The 17,676-nt window shown below is 40.6% G+C and overlaps 1 protein-coding gene across 3 annotated transcripts in view; it reads right to left on the bottom strand.

The window, feature by feature from the left end:
- Nucleotides 1–17,188, bottom strand: part of LOC106576718 (ectonucleoside triphosphate diphosphohydrolase 6) — a 30,581-nt gene extending 13,393 nt beyond the window's left edge. Inside the window, exons 1-7 of one of the 3 annotated variants that reach the window (XM_045700762.2) lie at nucleotides 17,052–17,188; nucleotides 16,676–16,924; nucleotides 15,067–15,406; nucleotides 14,190–14,266; nucleotides 12,799–12,942; nucleotides 12,011–12,086; nucleotides 373–408 (exon numbers count right to left, since the gene is read on the bottom strand). In XM_045700762.2, coding sequence (XP_045556718.2) covers nucleotides 373–408; nucleotides 12,011–12,086; nucleotides 12,799–12,942; nucleotides 14,190–14,266; nucleotides 15,067–15,334 — 601 coding nt within the window. In that variant the 5' untranslated portion in view covers nucleotides 15,335–15,406; nucleotides 16,676–16,924; nucleotides 17,052–17,188. Of the gene's footprint in view, nucleotides 1–372; nucleotides 409–12,010; nucleotides 12,087–12,798; nucleotides 12,943–14,189; nucleotides 14,267–15,066; nucleotides 15,407–16,675 lie in introns of all 3 variants that reach the window. The other 2 variants (XM_014154058.3, XM_014154059.3) reach the window with 2 other exon arrangements.
- Nucleotides 17,189–17,676: the final 488 nt, after the last annotated feature.

Raw genomic sequence — 17,676 nt, 5'->3', positions numbered from 1 at the left:
AATCAAAATGTCTTGTCCAGAATATTAATCTATATTGCTGGTGTTCTGTTTATGTACCAGAATTAAGCCTGTTCTGAACATTGAGTTTGGGGCCAGGGCCCCGGAGGGTGAGGGTGGTAGGGTCAGTACAGGATGCCTTTAGTTCAATCCGTCACGCCAAGTAAACACTGACCCCTCACCACACCACACTAAGGCCTGACCCTTTGACTCAGATATTGACCATATTTGGGTAGAGATGGTCACGTCCCCAATGGAATATATTTTCTCTTACATATAGTACTCCTAATCTTGGAGCTTAATCTATATCGATCCTTACCAATGCTACTTATGCCATTAGTAACTGACAGTTATCAAAGTTTGAAATCATCTCACCTATGAGGAAGTTGACAGTGATCCAAGCGGAGATCCCTTTGAGGAGAAAAGGAGATGGTGATTTACCTCATCCCCCTTAAATCAATCCTTCATAATACATGTATAACATGTGAACATAGTTTGTATTGAAATCATTTAAACACGTATTAAAGTTGATCATGGAACAGTGCTTAAGGTTAACTATTTAGGTCAGATGAGATGACACTGTTTTATGCCATAATGTATGTACTCTACCGGTCAAAAGTTTTAGAACACCTACACATTCAAGGGTTTTTCTTTATTTTTACTATTTTCTACATTGTAGAATAATAGTGAAGACATCAAAACTATGAAATAACACATATGGAATCATGTAGTAACCAAAAAAGTGTTAACTAATCAAAATAGATTTGAGATTCTTCAAATAGCCACCCTTTGCCTTGATGACAGCTTTGGACACACTTGGCATTCTCTCAACCAGCTTCATGAGGTAGTCACCTGGAATGCATTTCAATTAACAGGTGTGCCTTGTTAAAAGTGAATTTGTGGAATTTCTTTCCGTAATGCATTTGAGCCAATCATTTGTGTTGTGACAAGGTGAGGGGGTATACAGAAGATAGCCCTATTTGGTAAAATACCAAGTCCATATTATGGCAAGAACAGCTCAAATAAGCAAAGAGAAACAACAGTCCATCATGACTGAGACATGAAGGTCAGTCAAAATGGAAAATTAAGAACTTTTAAACGTTTTTTTCAAGTGCAGTCGCAAAAACCATCAAGCGCTTTGATGTAACTGGCTCTCATGAGGACCGCCACAGGAATGGAAGACCCAGAGTTACCTCTGCTGCAGAGCATAAGTTCATTAGAGTTACCAGTTACCAGTTATTTCAGCCCAAATAAATGCTTCACAGAGTTCAAGTAACAGACACTGTTCAGAGGAGACTGTGTGAATCAGGCCTTTGTGGTCAAATTTCTGCAAAGCAACCACTAATAAAGGACACAAATAAGGAGAAGAGACTTGCTTGGGCCAAGAAACACGAGCAATGGACATTAGACCGGTGGAAACTTGTCCTTTGGTCTGGAGTCCAAATTGGAGATTTTTGGTTCCAACCGCCGTGTCATTGTGAGATGCGGTGTAGGTGAACGTTTGATCTCCGCATGTGTATTTCCCACCGTAAAGCATGGAGGAGGTGTTATGGTGTGGGGGTGCTTTGCTGGTGACACTGTCTGTGATTTATTTAGAACTCAAGGCACACTTAACCAGCATGGATACCACAGCACTCTGCAGCGATACGCCATCCCATCTGGTTTGGGCTTAGTTGTTTTTCAACAGGATAATGACCCAACACACCTCCAGGCTGTGTAAGGGCTATTTTACCAAGAAAGAGAGTGATAGAGTGCTGCATCAGATGACCTGGCCTCCACAATCCCCCGACCTCAACCAAATTGAGTTTGGGATGAGTCGGATCGCAGAGGGAAGGAAAAGCAACCAACAAGTGCTCAGCATATGTGGGAACTCCTTCAAGACTGTTTGCAAAGTATTCCAGGTGAAGCTGGTTGAGAGAATGCCAAGAGTGTGCAAAGCTGTCATCAAGGCAAAGGGTGGCTATTTGAAGAATCTCAAATATATTTTGATTTGTTTAACACTTTTTTTTTACTACATGATTCCATATGTGTTATTTCATAGTTTTGATGTCTACACTATTATTCTACAATGTAGAAAATAGTAAAAATAAAGAAAAACCCTTGAATGTGTAGGTGTTCTAAAACTTTTGACCGGTTGTGTATATTGCACATTGTTTGCACTTTGAGTATGACTCCATTGTGTGCATCAGTGCATTTAACAACACTAATGACCCTTTCCTAGTTTATGGACATTTACAATAGGATGTTAAAAAGCAATTTACATTTACAAACAAACTTCAAACAGAGTGATGTGCTATAAGTCAAAACTACCATACGCTGTCACTTAGCTACCATACACTTTGTTCACTTCATCTGTCCTGCATCCCTCAAATTCTACTTAGTTTTTGCATTAACAAGTCTGTTCAAATCAGAGAAGTCTGAGTAATCTCTGTTAGGCTAAGCGTCTGGGGCAAGAGTGGCAAAAATCTAACTGATAAGGCGGAGAAATCCGTTTATGGATCGAGTGGGAGTTTAGCATTTCAGCTCAGCAATGACGCCAGGGGAATGTGTCCATTAGGCACAAAAACGTGAACTTCAAAGTTAATTCAGTAATCATAAAATGATTTTCCAAGGGTCAGGTCACCTCCACTGTAACAAGCTGATAGACTTGGGGAAAGAAGAAAAAATATTCAGCCTCAGAAATGAATGGCGGATAATCGGTTTGCAGAGATTAAACTGAACATTATCCTACAGTCCCCTAATTGCTTGTATGAACTACTTTAAAAGGATTGGATTAAAATATTTTGTGTATTGCTTGTGCCCATATCGAACATGCCTTTCAACAAAAACACCAAAGTATATATTATTTCTATATAACAACCGTATTACAGCATCAATGCCCACGGTATTGGCAGAGAATTGAAGGGTCAGTGCCGGGGAAAAGGACCAGAACCTAATAGCCACAGTGGCCCGGCCTGCCACCAAACAGCTGGATGTTGATCAAACAAGCCAGTAATGGACCAGAGAGGGCCTGACCTCTATCATCTGCCCGTCCCACTGGACAGATGGGAATAGTGGCTGTGTGGTTCTAAAGGTCAAAGAGGGTCCCAGTCCAAGCCCAACTCCATTACTTGTGATTGTATTACTGTAGTTCTGCACTCAAGTCAAACTTTTGCTATTATTAGTCATGGAGGTTAAAGCGTAGATTGACATGAAGTTAACTTGCTTTTCCATAATTCGCTAAGTCCCTCGGTATGCATTGGTAAAATCAGGGTCAGGTGAAACTGAGTGACTTCTCTAGCTCTCTCAGACCCAATGCAACACTAACCACGTTTCCATACGAGTAAGGTCATACCGTATATATATATATTTTTTTAAACACAACAGTGGTGATGGAAACAATAAGTCTTGGTACAATTTAATAATTGCCAAAAGGTAATTTGTTCGTTCGACATGGTGGGATCTTTTTGTGTCTGTGAAATGAATTATGTGAGGTGGAGACGCCTTTATGTGCAAATATTGATATAAACCATCATATCGAAGTAAATTTGGAGTCACATGATGATATGGTGTGTGGTCCTCGACTCGGGACACCATGCAGTTTTAGACTACAGATTAAATAAGTTATTATGAACTTCACAGGGTGGTTCAAGTGCACATGATGAGCTTAATGCCTTTTTCCAATACATATTGAGGATCTTATTCTTTTGACATGATGATCGATGCTTGCAGTTTGACAAAAATATTCTCGCTCTTTCCATAATAACATCATCATATAGACTAGCCTACCCACACTAGTGCTGAGCAACTAACTAAAATCTTTGTCGGTTTTTAAACAACTAATTGAATGAGGTCAGTTCAATTACTTGAATTCTATTTTGTTCTGTTTTTTTCTGTGAGCTCAATGCACACATTGTGCAGTTTCTCTAGAGATAAATCAGATCAAGCCCAAACTGTGCGATGTAGTAAAGAGTTGTAGTTTCCAACAGGCCAAGGTTCTACGTAGTTTGGCGCAGAAAACGTTGTAATAAACTACAACGACCACAATCCATTGTGCATCTACTTGTCCGGTCTGTGTTTCTTTTACACCTGCTTCATGAAAGAGACAGACAACGCGTGATCGAGAGAGATAGACAGCAGTTGCTTCGCAAGGCATCTCTAACTGAAAATACATTATCTACGTGATTGGTCATTGGTATTCAGCAGACATAAAACTATGCCTTATTTACTTTGAAGAACTATTAAAATACTGATTTTATCAGACAGCACAGGCAGCAGCTCTATAGAGATGACTTGGAATGAAATAATAAAGTCAACAAATAAAATAAATGTAGTAAAAGTTTTTTTTAAAACATAAAAAGTAAGTTTGAATGACACTGAGGGGCAGTGTTTTTACAGCTAATGCCGGTTTGCCTGAGGCTGATGCCGTGCAGGTGTTTGTACACATGCATATACACATACAGGGACAAACACACACACACGTAAATAGTGCAATACATGCACTCAAAAATATTTAGTTGGCCTTGCTGTTATGATTTTTGTTGTCCTTGATGTCTTTAGTTTTTTTGCATTGTTGTTTTCTGTTTTCCTTTGTCTTTCTTTTAATTTTGTTGGTTGTTGGTGCATTGGGGGGTGGGGGGGTCTTGAGGATGGGGAATGGAATATATATTTTTTTTATTCTGTGGGGGGAGTGGGTCTTGGATGCTTGAGGGGCAGCTCTTGGGGAACTGTGGGAGGGGTGTTGGAGGGCTGGTGGCCTGGCGGTTGGGAGCTTGGGCCGGTGAATGATGGATCGCTAGTTCGGGTTCCCGTTTTTGACCTTGTGGGAGATCTGTCGACGTGCGCTTGAGCAGGGCGTTGACCCTGGTTGCTTCTGTGTGTCGCTGGGGATGTGAGTCTGTTAGATGACTAATGTGATGTAGTTGTTGAGCGGCTTCACTGCAAGTATATTGTATGTTTTAAAATAAAAATAAAACGTAATACACAACTGAAATATTTGATTAAAGTAATTATGGTTGATAGTAATAAGAAGTAATGTGCAGTCACTACCATCATGGAACTTTTATGAATTGATTCGGTGTTGTTACATCATTCAACCCACATAATAATTAGTGCATTTTAAAATCAAAATCAAAATCCTTGATTATTTTTATAATTGAACCAAAACAGACCTCAAAAAGCACCAACCTGCACTGTATCTGCATGCTGTTGGCTAAAGTGCACGTGTCAAGACCAGAGTAGGCACATTTGCTATTTAACTCAACAGTTTGTGACAAAACTATCGATAGAGTTGAAAATGCAATGGAAACACGTTGAGATTTTTATTCGGTACATGAAAACTTACACAAAAAAGTACATTTTGAGTGCACTACGTTACGCACTGATTTTTATTTGAAACAAGTCAGTTTGGTGGAAACACCACTGGTGGGAAAATGTGCATCTTTTCTTTATGCAGATTTTTTTATTTTATATATTCGCATCAAAATCTGTCACCACTTGGATGGAAACCAAGTTAGTGGTGCGGAAAAATCCTACTCAAGGATCCAGGTCTGTGATAACTGCTGTTCACCAATTTCTGCTCACTTAAAAAGGCTTTATTTCCTTTTGATGCCAATTCATCATGCAAGATTAAAGAAAAACCTAGAAATGTTTGTTTCATGTACAGTTACAAGATGACATGGCGTCATACCCTGGGTTGTTCTGAACAGAATGAGCCTGTTTGTCTATTGTGACAAATTTGCAGCGGAACTCCTTTCGAAGCATACCAAAATTATGATATATCTCTCTGAATTGCCCTGTGAAAGCCTAACACAAAGATCGTATTTTATAACTTAGCTAGTCATGTTCGCAAATTAACAAGCTTTCAAATGTTGCCCACCTGACCCAGATTGCGATTTTTAATGGGCCGTTTTTGGATTGCGTAAACAATAATTGTGTGATGGTGGGGATTCAGGGTTGTGTTCCAAACAAAACTACAAGTGTGCTTGCTTTAGTTCCTCAGCAGCACAGCTAGGAGAGCTAAAAAAATAAAAAGAAGCACACTATAGTTGAAGACCCTTCGAGTTAAAAGTGCATTTAAATTACTTAAGAGCTGTGCACACTTTGAAGAGGTGTGTGTCCTCTCACTCAAACCCTTGTCATTTTTTTGTCTGTTGCACCTACCACACATTTTCCAGGAATATTCTTATGTTACTGAATGTATCCAGAGTGTTTTATGATTTCATTAACAAAAGTACAGTAAATGTAGAATGCATATAAAATTAACAGTGTAATGTTTGGATTTAGTCTTGTTTCAGGTGAATTGTTGTGTCCTCAATTTTGGTCTAATAATTTACCCATAATCTCCAAACTTTTTCCTTTGAATTGCTACCATGCCTATGCATATCATATTTGGGTATTTCAATAAACTAGGGTACCAATGAGCATTTCTTGTAGTGGACAACTGTTTGGAGCTGTTACAAAGTCATTCATAATAATTTGCCTTTTTTCTACTTCACATGAATACATTAAGATATACACTAAACAAAAATACAAATGCAACATGTAAAGTGTTGGTCCCATGTTTCATGAGCTGAAATAAAACATTTAAAAATACTTAAATATTGTGCAAAAATTACATCCCTGTTAGTGAGCATTTCTCATTTGCCAAGATAGGCCACACCAGTCAGGTGGATGAATTATCAAGAAGCTGAATAAACAGAATTATCATTACACAGGTGCGCCTTGTGCTGGGGACAATAAAAGGCCACTAAAATGTGCAGTTTTGTCACAACACAATGCCACAGATGTCTCAAGTTTTGAGGGAGCGTGCAATTGGCATGCTGAATGCAGGAATGTTCACCAGAACTGTTGCATGTTCATATCTCTACCATAAGCTGCCTCCAACGTTGTTTTAGAGAATTTGGCAGTACGTCCAACCGCAGACCACGTGTATGTTGTCGTGTGGGCGAGCGGTTTACTGATGTCAACGTTGTGAACAGAGTGCCCCATGGTGGGTTGGGGTTATGGTATGGGCAGGCATAAGCTACGGACAACGAACACAATTGCATTTTATCGATTGCAATTTGAAGGCACAGAGATACTGTGACGAGATCCTGAGGCCCATTGTCGTGCCATTCATTCGCGACCATCACCTCATATTTCAGCATGATAATGTACGGCCGGCCCAATGTCGCAAGGATCTGTACACAATTCCTGGAAGCTGAAAATGTCCCAGTTCTTCCATGGCCTGCAGACTCACCAGACATGTCACCCATTGAGCATGTTTGGGATGCTCCCTATGTTATGGTGTGCAAACAGTTTATGGGCACACATATCCCAAATAATGTATGGATTGAAAATACTTCTAACAGAAAGCATAACTTTAACATGATGAATCAAGACAAATCGATACTATCATTAACAGGGTTCTTCAATAATTATGCATAATAGTTGTTTGATGCGCATATGATCTCCGGCTGTTTAGTTATATGGGGAAATTATCGTAGATTTTGGAAAAGATTTTCTGAATGACAGTCAAGTGATAGAGCTGGCGTGATACTGCACGCGATTGAACAACCAATGTGCTCAAATTAATGTTGATCTGCACAATTGACTGAACATTTGTGTCTATGTTACGGCAGTCAAGATAATTAGCCTAGATCGTGGACAATATTGTCATGATTCCGGAGGTAAGATTACAGTCCTGTACGTTTTGATCTTTTGTTCTCAGAGCTTTTTATTTTTTGTACGTTTATTTAACTAGGCAAGTCAGTTTAGAACAAATTCTTATTTACAATGATGGCCTACCCCGGCAAAACCCTAACGACGCTGGGCCAATTGTGCACCGCCCTATGGGACTCCCAATCACGGATGGTTGTGATACAGCCTGGAATTGAACCAGGATCTGTAATGATGCCTCTAGCACTGAGATGCAGTGCCTTAGTCTGCTGTGCCACTCAGGAGCAATCGGGAACTTGAAAACGGCTTGTTTATTCTTTATTTTTTATAGAACAAAAAAATAATTGCTTGATTTTCATTTTTGCATATAAAACCAATAAAATATATTTTGATTTTCACATGTGGTGAGTTAAAGGTGGAATGCCAGTCATTGGTTAAGTGCACAGCTAACAACTTCCTGTCCTTTCAAAGTTGGAGTTAACCCTTCTACCTCCATTCTATGAATCTATGATCAATTAACTAATCTATTAATAGCTGCCCATACCGCACCACAGTGCCAAGATAAAGTATGATTTTTCAATTTCTGCATAAGATTTAGTGTGCATTGACTTATTAATAAACTGCTGCTATTGTAAATCCTAGCTACCTAACTTACCATTGGTTATCTTATTCACTGATGCCATAAAGCCAAAACAACAGTATCTATTGCTAGACTAGAGATACGCCCCTAGCTATAGTTAGTCAGTGGTTGCACATCTAGCTAGCTGGAATGAAGCAAGGGTGTGAATAGTAGACATGTAAATATATTATTTCACTGTTTACAACAGGTCTTCAGCTACCCAGAACTGTCTGATCGCCCTGATAAGGTGCCGTGGATGTGTCCAGCTTACACCTGTGTATAGCAATGGAATAAAGCCTTCAACCAATGCCTCGAGTAGTGCTGTAGGTCCACCACACATCCAGAGGGTTGTGGGGTCCTGTCCAGAAGCAACCCCAAGCCCCTACCCCTAGACACTTGTGGAGATCCAAGAAGATTGGACAGGTGTAAGCAATCCCGCCAAAATTACACCAAGCCGTTCAGAGGGTAAGGTGGAGCTCTCACCATGTTACCACCCATCAATCCCTCTCAGACCTCCACAAGTGTCCAGATTCTGGGTAGTAGGGGCTAGGGGTTGTTTCTGGATAGGCATGGGTATTACGTTAGCGCAATCAGTCTGGCACAGTCTAAAAATGCAGTGAAATTGATTCCCCCCCCCCAAAATAATATCTCCACTCACACACACTATGAGGTAGGGATGGGATGATATCAGTAAAGCAATATTTTTTCCATGGCAAAAATGAAAACATGAAGCAGACCAAACTATAACACAAACCTGCTGTATGTAAAGTAGTGTGCTATAACTTGGAAAATAAATGTGACTCTGGATGACAACATAATTTTGGTTTCCAACATTAGCGCTGTTTTCCTAACGAAGTAAATATCCGCTTAGCATTTTATTTCCTTGCCGCGATACTAATGAGTATCGTGATACTGGAATCGTCCCAGCCCTACGACGAGGTCGAAATAACACTGACATTGTGAAAATTATGATAATGCCCATGTGTAAGAGCTGTTTGAAAAAAAGTGCCTGAAGTATCAGCCTGTTCAGGTGGGATGGAACTTTTGGCCCATATCATGACGTCACAATGTGATCTGATTATAACAGACCAATGACTGTTCATCTGGGTAAGGGGGTGGGCTCTAGACCATCCTATCAGCCAATCAGGGCTGTGTATGCAAATATCTTAATTTGTTTCCCAACGCCCACATGATCAAACTGAGCATTTGAAGGGCCAAAGGAGGCTCAGGGAAATAAATTGCAAATGAGTTATTTTTATTAAATAAACAGTGATGATTTAAAAATAAGATTACAACACCTGCATGGGGGCTTTAATAGCAGTCAAGTACCTGCTTCCTCTGTCCTTGCATTTCCTTGATTTGTTGCATCTGCTTTCCTCGTCTCTTTCTCAAAAATAATTTTATGAGAAGGTCAGAGGTCCTTCCCCTCCCACCTTATCCAATGGGTTTCCCCCATTCCTCGCCTTCGCAAAGCACATTGGGGGAGAGGAGTGAATGTTCCTCCCCTCAGGCAACAATGCACTTTCAAGAAGAGGCAAGGAGTGGAGAAAACAAGGACAGAGGAAGCAAGAATTTGACTATTAGTTTAAGACAGACACACACAATGCTTGAAGAGTTTACTGATTAATGATTGTATTATATCAACTATTAAAACAAATGATGATCTTTTTCATTCTTCAGCAATGTTTAGCATGGCTATAAATAGAGAAGTTGACTAAAGCACAAAAACACCTGGCAACTATGCATGAGAAATACATGCTGTGTCCATGTTTCTTGTGACATTTTCAATGACATGTAGATGTTGTTGTTGTTGCTAGGTGGAGTTAGTCGCATTGTCCCTACCTAGACTTTTATTCTTGTAACTACACGTGAAGCTGCAAGAAAATCATATTTAAATGTATATCAAACCATTTAGAAATGTTGACCCCGATGTCACACATTGGCCCCTTTATTTATAGAAAGACCCATTTCTTCTGTAATAAACATTTAAATCCAGCCCTATCCATATAGGCCAATTCCCATAAGTGTAAAGTGTTGAAGACATGCTCCGGAACTTTGGTGACTACTAAGTATTCTTTAAACCTCCCGCTTTGGGCTGGATGTGTCAATGTGTAGTTCATACCATGCACAATCTATGAGCAGAATTACTGTCTTACCTCAATTAGCGACAAATCCCTAGTTTGAAAGACACTATTTACCGGAAGCTGTGTGGTGCCATTTTCCCTACATTTTCCCCCACGTGGACCACCCCACTAGCAATTAGAGTTCCAGCCAATGAGCTTTAGCCCCCTCGCCATGTGAGTGACAGACAGCAAGACGCACACCCAGCAGAGCGAGAGAGCAATGACGTGGTGCACATAGCTGCACATATGTGACGTACTAAATAAATTGTCATAACCGTGAAAAAAAAAAAAAACAGCTGACTGAAGACAGGACGCCCGGGCATTCTTTCCGTTTCTGCAGGAAAATGGACTCTTTACAACGTGATGAAACCACAGATAGGAGCCAGATGTCTCTCAAGATGTATAAATCAGAAGCATCTGTTTAGATCATTTGTTGTATATTACTTCTGAGGCACAGCTGAGAACATAATAATTTGCTTATTTTTTTTACTGGACTGATAGCCTGCATCTGATGATCAGTCTGAGAGGAGGGAGATAGCAGCAATCAGGCTGCCTCAGGCTGCCTCTCACCCTAATCAGTGTCCCGCCGCTCTCCCGCCTTCCGCTGAGAAAAAGGGAAAGTCTTCCAGCTGACATCGAAACGGAAGTCGCACTGCATTATTTGCCTCATGCACCAATTCATGTTGTTACTCCTATGACCAAAAAATATGAATTATTCCTTGATATTAAAAAAAGACAAGCCGCTAATAATACCGCTAAGACAAGCCGCTAATAATACCGCTAAGACAAGCCGCTAAATAAAAAATAAAAAAACTTATCGGAAACACTTTGCGATACTCATTCATTGCAGCTACCATGCTGGTTGTAGGGAGAAGTACAGTACCAGTCAAGTTTGGACACACCTACTCATTCCAGGGTTTTTTCTTTATTTTTATTATTTTCTTCATCGTAAAATAGTGAAAACATCAAACCCTTTTTTGGTAACTACATATGTTATATCAATATTTTATATTTGAGATTCTTCCAAAGTGACCACCCTTTGCGTTTGACAGCTTTGCACACTCTTGGCACTCAAACAGTTTCATGGGGTAGTCACCTGGAATGTATTTCAATTAACGGTTGTGCCTTGTTAAAAGCTAATTTGTGGAATATCTTTCCATAATGTCTTTGAGCCAATCAGTTGTTGTGACAAGGTAGGGGTAGTATACAGATGATAGACATTTTTATTTAACTAGGCAAGTCAGTTAAGAACAAATTCTTATTTACAATGATGGCCTACCAAAAGGCCTCCTGCGGGGACGGGGGCTGGGATTAAAAATGTAATAAAAATATAGGACAAAAACACATCACAACACTACATAAAGAGAGCCTTAAGACAACAACATAGCAAGGCAGCAACACATGACAATACAGCATGGTAGCAACACAACAACATGGTAGCAGCACAAAACATGGTACAAACATTATTGGGCACAGACAAAAGCACAAAGGGCAAGAAGGTAGAGACAACAATACAAAACAATAACAGTCATCCAAAATTCCACGGCCGTCACAGCCCTACCATGACACTAGAAATACCTGCACAGGAAGGAAGTGTTTTGTGAAACTAGAGGTGGTTGAAGGCCAGACATACCTTCATCAGTGCCATCCATTATGGACACACTGTCCCCTCTGGACAGGAATGGAGACTCCACAAACACCTCTCTCACCTTGATAGAAAACTTTAGGTAAGTTCACAATTGTGTTTGGAAGCCGTTTTCCACATGCATACTCCAGGTACATTCTTTCTATAATAAAACTATTTTCAATACATGCATGTAGTCCATTTACATAATTGACTATTTAGATTGAATTCAAGCCACACCTCCCTTTGTTGTACAAAGTGGTTGGGTGAGGTAACACTGCCATGTAGAAGGTAGAGGGATCAATGCAACAGGTCAATTAACAACTAAATAGCAGTATTATAGGTTTAGGATGTGTCGTCCTTATCTGAATCTGTTATGGGCTATTAAATGGACAAAGAGAGAGGTGGAGAGGAGGTTGTGTGAGCAGTGGAGGATCTGGAACACTGACAAGTGATAAAACTAGCGCATAACAGGTCACTTATGCAATAAACTCATGACAATAATTGCTTTCAGCTGATAGTATTACAGTTAGGGGTGAATGTAGACATGTTATGCAATTACATTGCTTAGCTAATTTCTATGTGGGCAACTCATGCCTTGACTGTTGCCAACCTACATTCTCTTTTCACCACAACTTTTACAGTGTAAAGTCAGAAATCAGAGTGAAATGTAACAAGACGGCTAACACGAAAGATAACTCCACAGGGTGAGAGTGGGGATTGTGCAGAGTGTTTGTGGTCTGGTCATCTATCTATGCAGTGAGTCCACAGACAGTGACCAGCGCTGAAAGGCTCACCCTGTCCAGTAGGTGTGTGGCCTTCTCCCCAGGCAGAAGGCGAAGGCCTGCGGTGGCCTTGAGGACCAGAGGAGTGCTGCTCCACACAGAGGAGGGAATGTTGTCCTGGGCCACCTCCAACAGCTCCAAGATCCCTTCTTTACACTGAGAAACAACCCACAGAGAAGGCAAGAGATTAGATTTCAAAAGATAGTCAGGGCAATAAGAAATTGCCTACTTTCAGGACTGTTAGCTGTAGATGTGGCACAACGCTTTTTGTCAATATACAGTGTCCTCGGGAAGTATTCGGACCTCTTGACTTTTTCCACATTTTGTTACGTTACAGCCTTTTTAATACATTTTAGAGTTTGTTTTTTTTCCTCCATCTACACACAATACCCCAATGACAAAGCAAAAACAGGTTTAGAATTATCCACAGATATTTCAGGTCTCTCCAGAGATGTTCGATCGGGTTCAAGTCCGGGATCTGGCTGGGCCACTCAAGGACATTCAGAGACTTGTCCCGAAGCCACTCCTGCGTTGTCTTGGCTGTGTGCTTAGGGTCATGGTCCTGTTGGAAGGTGAACCATCGCCCCAGTCTGAGCACTCTGGAGCAGGTTTTCATCAAGGATTTCTCTGTACTTTTCTCTGTTCATCTTTCCCTCAATCCTGACAAGTCTCCCAGTCCCTGGTGGAGTGCTGCAGAGATGTTTGTCCTTCTGGAAGGTTCTCCCATCTCCACAGAGGAACTCTGGAGCTCTGTCAGAGTCACCATTGGGTTCTTGGTCACCTCCCTGACCAAGGCCCTTCTCCCCCGATTGCTCCGTTTGACTGGCGACCAGCTCTAGGAGGTCTTGGTAGTCCCAAACTTCTTCCATTTAAGAATGATGGAGGCCACTGTGTTCTTTGGGATCTTCAATGCTGCAAAAATGTTTTGGTACCCTTCCCCAGATCTGTTTCCCGACACAATCCTGTCTCGCAGCTCTATGGACAATTCCTTCGACCTCATGGCTTGGTTTTTGTTCTGCCATGCACTGTCAACTGTGGAACCTTATATAGACTGGTGTGTGCCTTTCCAAATCATGTCCAATCAATTGAAATTACCACACGTGGACTCTAATCAAGTTGTAAAAAAATCATGGATGATCAATGTAAACAGGATGCACCTGTGCTCAATTTTGAGTATCATAGCAAAGGGTCTGTATACTTATGTAAATAAGGTATTTCAGTTTAGTTTTTTTTACATTTGCAAAAATGTATAAACCTGTTTTCAATTTGTTATTATGGGGTATTGTGTGTAGATTGAGAAAATATTTGTATTTAATCAATTTTATAATAAGGCTGTAACGTAACAAAATGTGGAAAAGGGGGTCTGAAAACTTTCCGATTACACTGTAGATGAAGTTGATTACCTTTTCTGGATCATCAGCATATGCAGATAGACCTGGTTTTATTGCTCTGAATGTTTCATGTGCCAATTTAGGAGCTTCTGTGGGGGGAAAAAAGACAAAAACTAAAAAGTTGTATAAAGCCCACTGCAGAGAAACTTATTTCACAATTTAATAGGAATTGTAGGATGATAATGTCGATTTAACTAATGCTAATAGTTACCACAAAGGCAGAGATCCATGGCAAGCTACGTGCTATTATACAGTAGCCTACATAACACTGCCTTAACAAGCGACTTGTTCTATCTTGTCAGAATTTATACATTTCTTCTGTGATGCTTATGATCTACTGACATGTCTGTGCAAAACGATTAAGGCTATTTCAACATAAACAGCAGGTGCTTGGTAACCATTAGAAATAACAATCATAGATTTAACAATAACGCCAAAACAGCACTTATGTGATTTATCTTAATGTTGAAATAATGCGATAACTAAGCCATTTGGCGAAGCTTTACAGAAACTTTTTTTTATTTGTAGGATTCCTGATATGAGGCAGCGTAAGCCTAATATGAGGCTCTAAATGGAGTAATGAAATTGTGCATTTTGTACTGGCAACATCACATAATACAAATTAAGCCTGAAAGCCTTCTCACATGAATTCAAATCTGTAATTAATACTTTTTGCTGCCTCACATGGCTGACAAATGCTAAAAGCAATGCAGAAAGCTACATTTAATTGATTCCTTTTGGTAAACTACATTTGCAGATGCAGCTTATTCTATGTACATGCACCCAAACATACCATGAATGGATGGAATAGAGCCAATATACATTTTCGACATTATTTTCTACCTCTCCCAGGCAAGGGGTGTAATATTTGTTATCACATGTACCGTACCATTGTCCTCCAGTTGAAACTTGAAGACATGGATCCTCGTCCCTGTGCTCCCAGCATCAAACATAACGCCATACTGGAAACGTCCGCTGACCACTTCTGACGAGGTTGGTCTGTTCGGGCTGCCCGACAAGCCCAATCTGGGGCGGAAGTGAGGTGGTATTTTGGAGATGGCTGGCCTTACACCATCATAGTGGTGCTTAACAAACATCAGGTAAGCCGCCAGGCAGCCCAAGAAAACAAAAATACTGGCAATCTTCGGTAACCTCATGGTGACTGGTGTGTGTAAGGCACATTCTGCAGTTCCATACAGAACTAAAGGCTGTTCATTCTGCTGTTCCTCCTATAAATGAAACAGACATACAGCAGTTAGCCATCTGATAGAAAGCTGTTAAATAATTGACATCAAGGAGGTCATCAAGGTTTAGCTAGCTAGGCCACCTGTACTCATAATTTTAAGCTTTTCAATTCTATCACTAGAATGTAGAAACTGTTCCAACTAGTACTAGCTAGCTACATCACTACATTTAAAAGACGTTCTCCAGTGATTTTGGAACTTTTTATTTTTTAAAGTGATATCCCAAATATAAATACAGTAAAAGTACACACACTAAAGGGAGAAAACATTTTTTTGAGCAAATGTGTTTTTTTTAGACGACTAAACTTCAAGGGGTATGGCATTCAAAGAGTGGCAGGTAGCCTAGAGGTTAAGAGCATTGGGACAGTAACTGAAAGGTCACAGTTCAAATCCCCCAGTTGACTAGGTAAACAAATTCTAAATTAAGTGCCTTGCTCGTGATGTCACCGGCCTCCCCCTTGCTTGAGGAACAAGAGGCGCAATAGACAACAAATGAGGAAAGCACCCCCATCCACTTGTGCGATGTCATGACTTACCTGTGCCATTTGTTAAGTAAATCAGGTGTTGGCACTCCAGTCTCCTTCTCACATCATTTAACACCCGATTTACATTACAAAAGGCACATTGTGATCAGTGATCCAGGTATGTCATGACATAACACACGTGTGGGGGGGGGTTCTTAGGCACGACGCATCACGAAGTGCCTAGACACGGCTGTCAGCCAATCAGCATTCAGGGCTCGAACCACACAGTTTATAAAGGTAATTATCACAGGTGGTCGCGTAGTCTTCCGTAAACAAGCACTGTAACATGGGGGATATTGCCGTGTGAGAACACTAATCCTATCCATGTTTGAATTAATTTAATGTTTTGAATGTTTTCTCGCTGAGGTCCTAACATGCTTCCATGTTAGTGTTCAGACCAAGCGTCGGGAATTTTAACAAAAACTTCCCCCGAGCCCTACAGAAGATGCCTTTGTCCAACAATGACTCATAATGTGTAATGGAACAGAGTTATTATCAAGGGCTAAGTTTCTCTTGACCTTTGACTTCTGTAAGACAAGACATGGGGTGGGTTTCTCACTTTTGCATTGTTAGTATGAAATCGTATATACCTAGAATAGTGGCAGGCTAACTGTCACTGTATTTTAGGGCTGTGAGAGATGTATTCGCAGCTAGCAAGCTACTGTAACTGGCTTTGTCCCTGGCTTGCTGATATTGAAGACAACTTACAAAACAAAAGATGGATACATACCTATGCGTGGATCATTAGTAGCTACTTATTCTGATTCCAGTTGCATGTTCGATATTCCTATTTCGGACGATGGCTTGACTAATACTCACGATATGTCAAATAATTAGCATGTTGCGCGAAACTCAACCAGAGACTTTTGAGGAGAAGGGGAAACTCTATTGGAATTTTATGAACGCTCATTGAGTACGTTGCTCATGCGTCGTCAATGGGCAGCGCGGTGCATTCTGGTCAATTCTGGGACAAGGAGAGCTATCAAAAAAACAACATTAGCATGAATTTAGTTAACTGAACTACACCATTAAACATTGTCCGGATGTGGGAGAATTAACTTTTCTCTGTAATATCGTATAGCTTTTGGAATCGTGACATTACGTACTTTTGAGGAAAGTAGACAGGTTTCTTGACTCATACCCTGACTTTGAGAAGGGATTCCATGACGATTACTTTAGCAACCGCGGGACGCAGCATGAGAACGTGAACACAATTGGTCGACAGTCTGCTGGATGAGGCGTTATACGTTCCTCCACTGCCCTATAATTTCTCTAATATCGCTCTATCCTTTCTCTAACGTTGCTGCCTCAACCCAGCCCCGATACCGTGTTCATAACAACTGGGAACTCGGAAATCTCCGACTTAAATGCGTTCAAGGCAACTGGGAACCCCATTTGTATTGAAAACACAAAGAGTCAGTGTTTAATTATGTCAGTGTGTGGTGATGATGTGGGAAAAAAAGACCAAAGAGCTCCCTGGTGTTTTTAAGACAACGGCAGATACCGCTGCGCCACTCGGTCTAAGGCACTGCTGCATCTCAGTGCTAGATGCGTCACTACTACAGACCCTGGTTCGATTCCAGGCTATATCACAACCGGCCGGGATTAGGAGTCCCATAGGCGAACAATTGGCCCAGTGTCATCTAGGTTAGGGTTTGGCCGGGGTAGGCCGTCATTGTAAATAAGAATTTGTTCATTATAAAAAGTTGAAATAAATAGTCTTTGATGCTA

Source organism: Salmo salar, chromosome 18 (genome assembly GCF_965601325.2).
Source record: "Salmo salar chromosome 18, fSalSal1, whole genome shotgun sequence".
Lineage (NCBI taxonomy): Eukaryota > Metazoa > Chordata > Actinopteri > Salmoniformes > Salmonidae > Salmo > Salmo salar.
The sequence above is the reverse complement of the archived record's forward strand: the minus strand, read 5'-3'. Positions and strand labels throughout refer to the sequence as shown.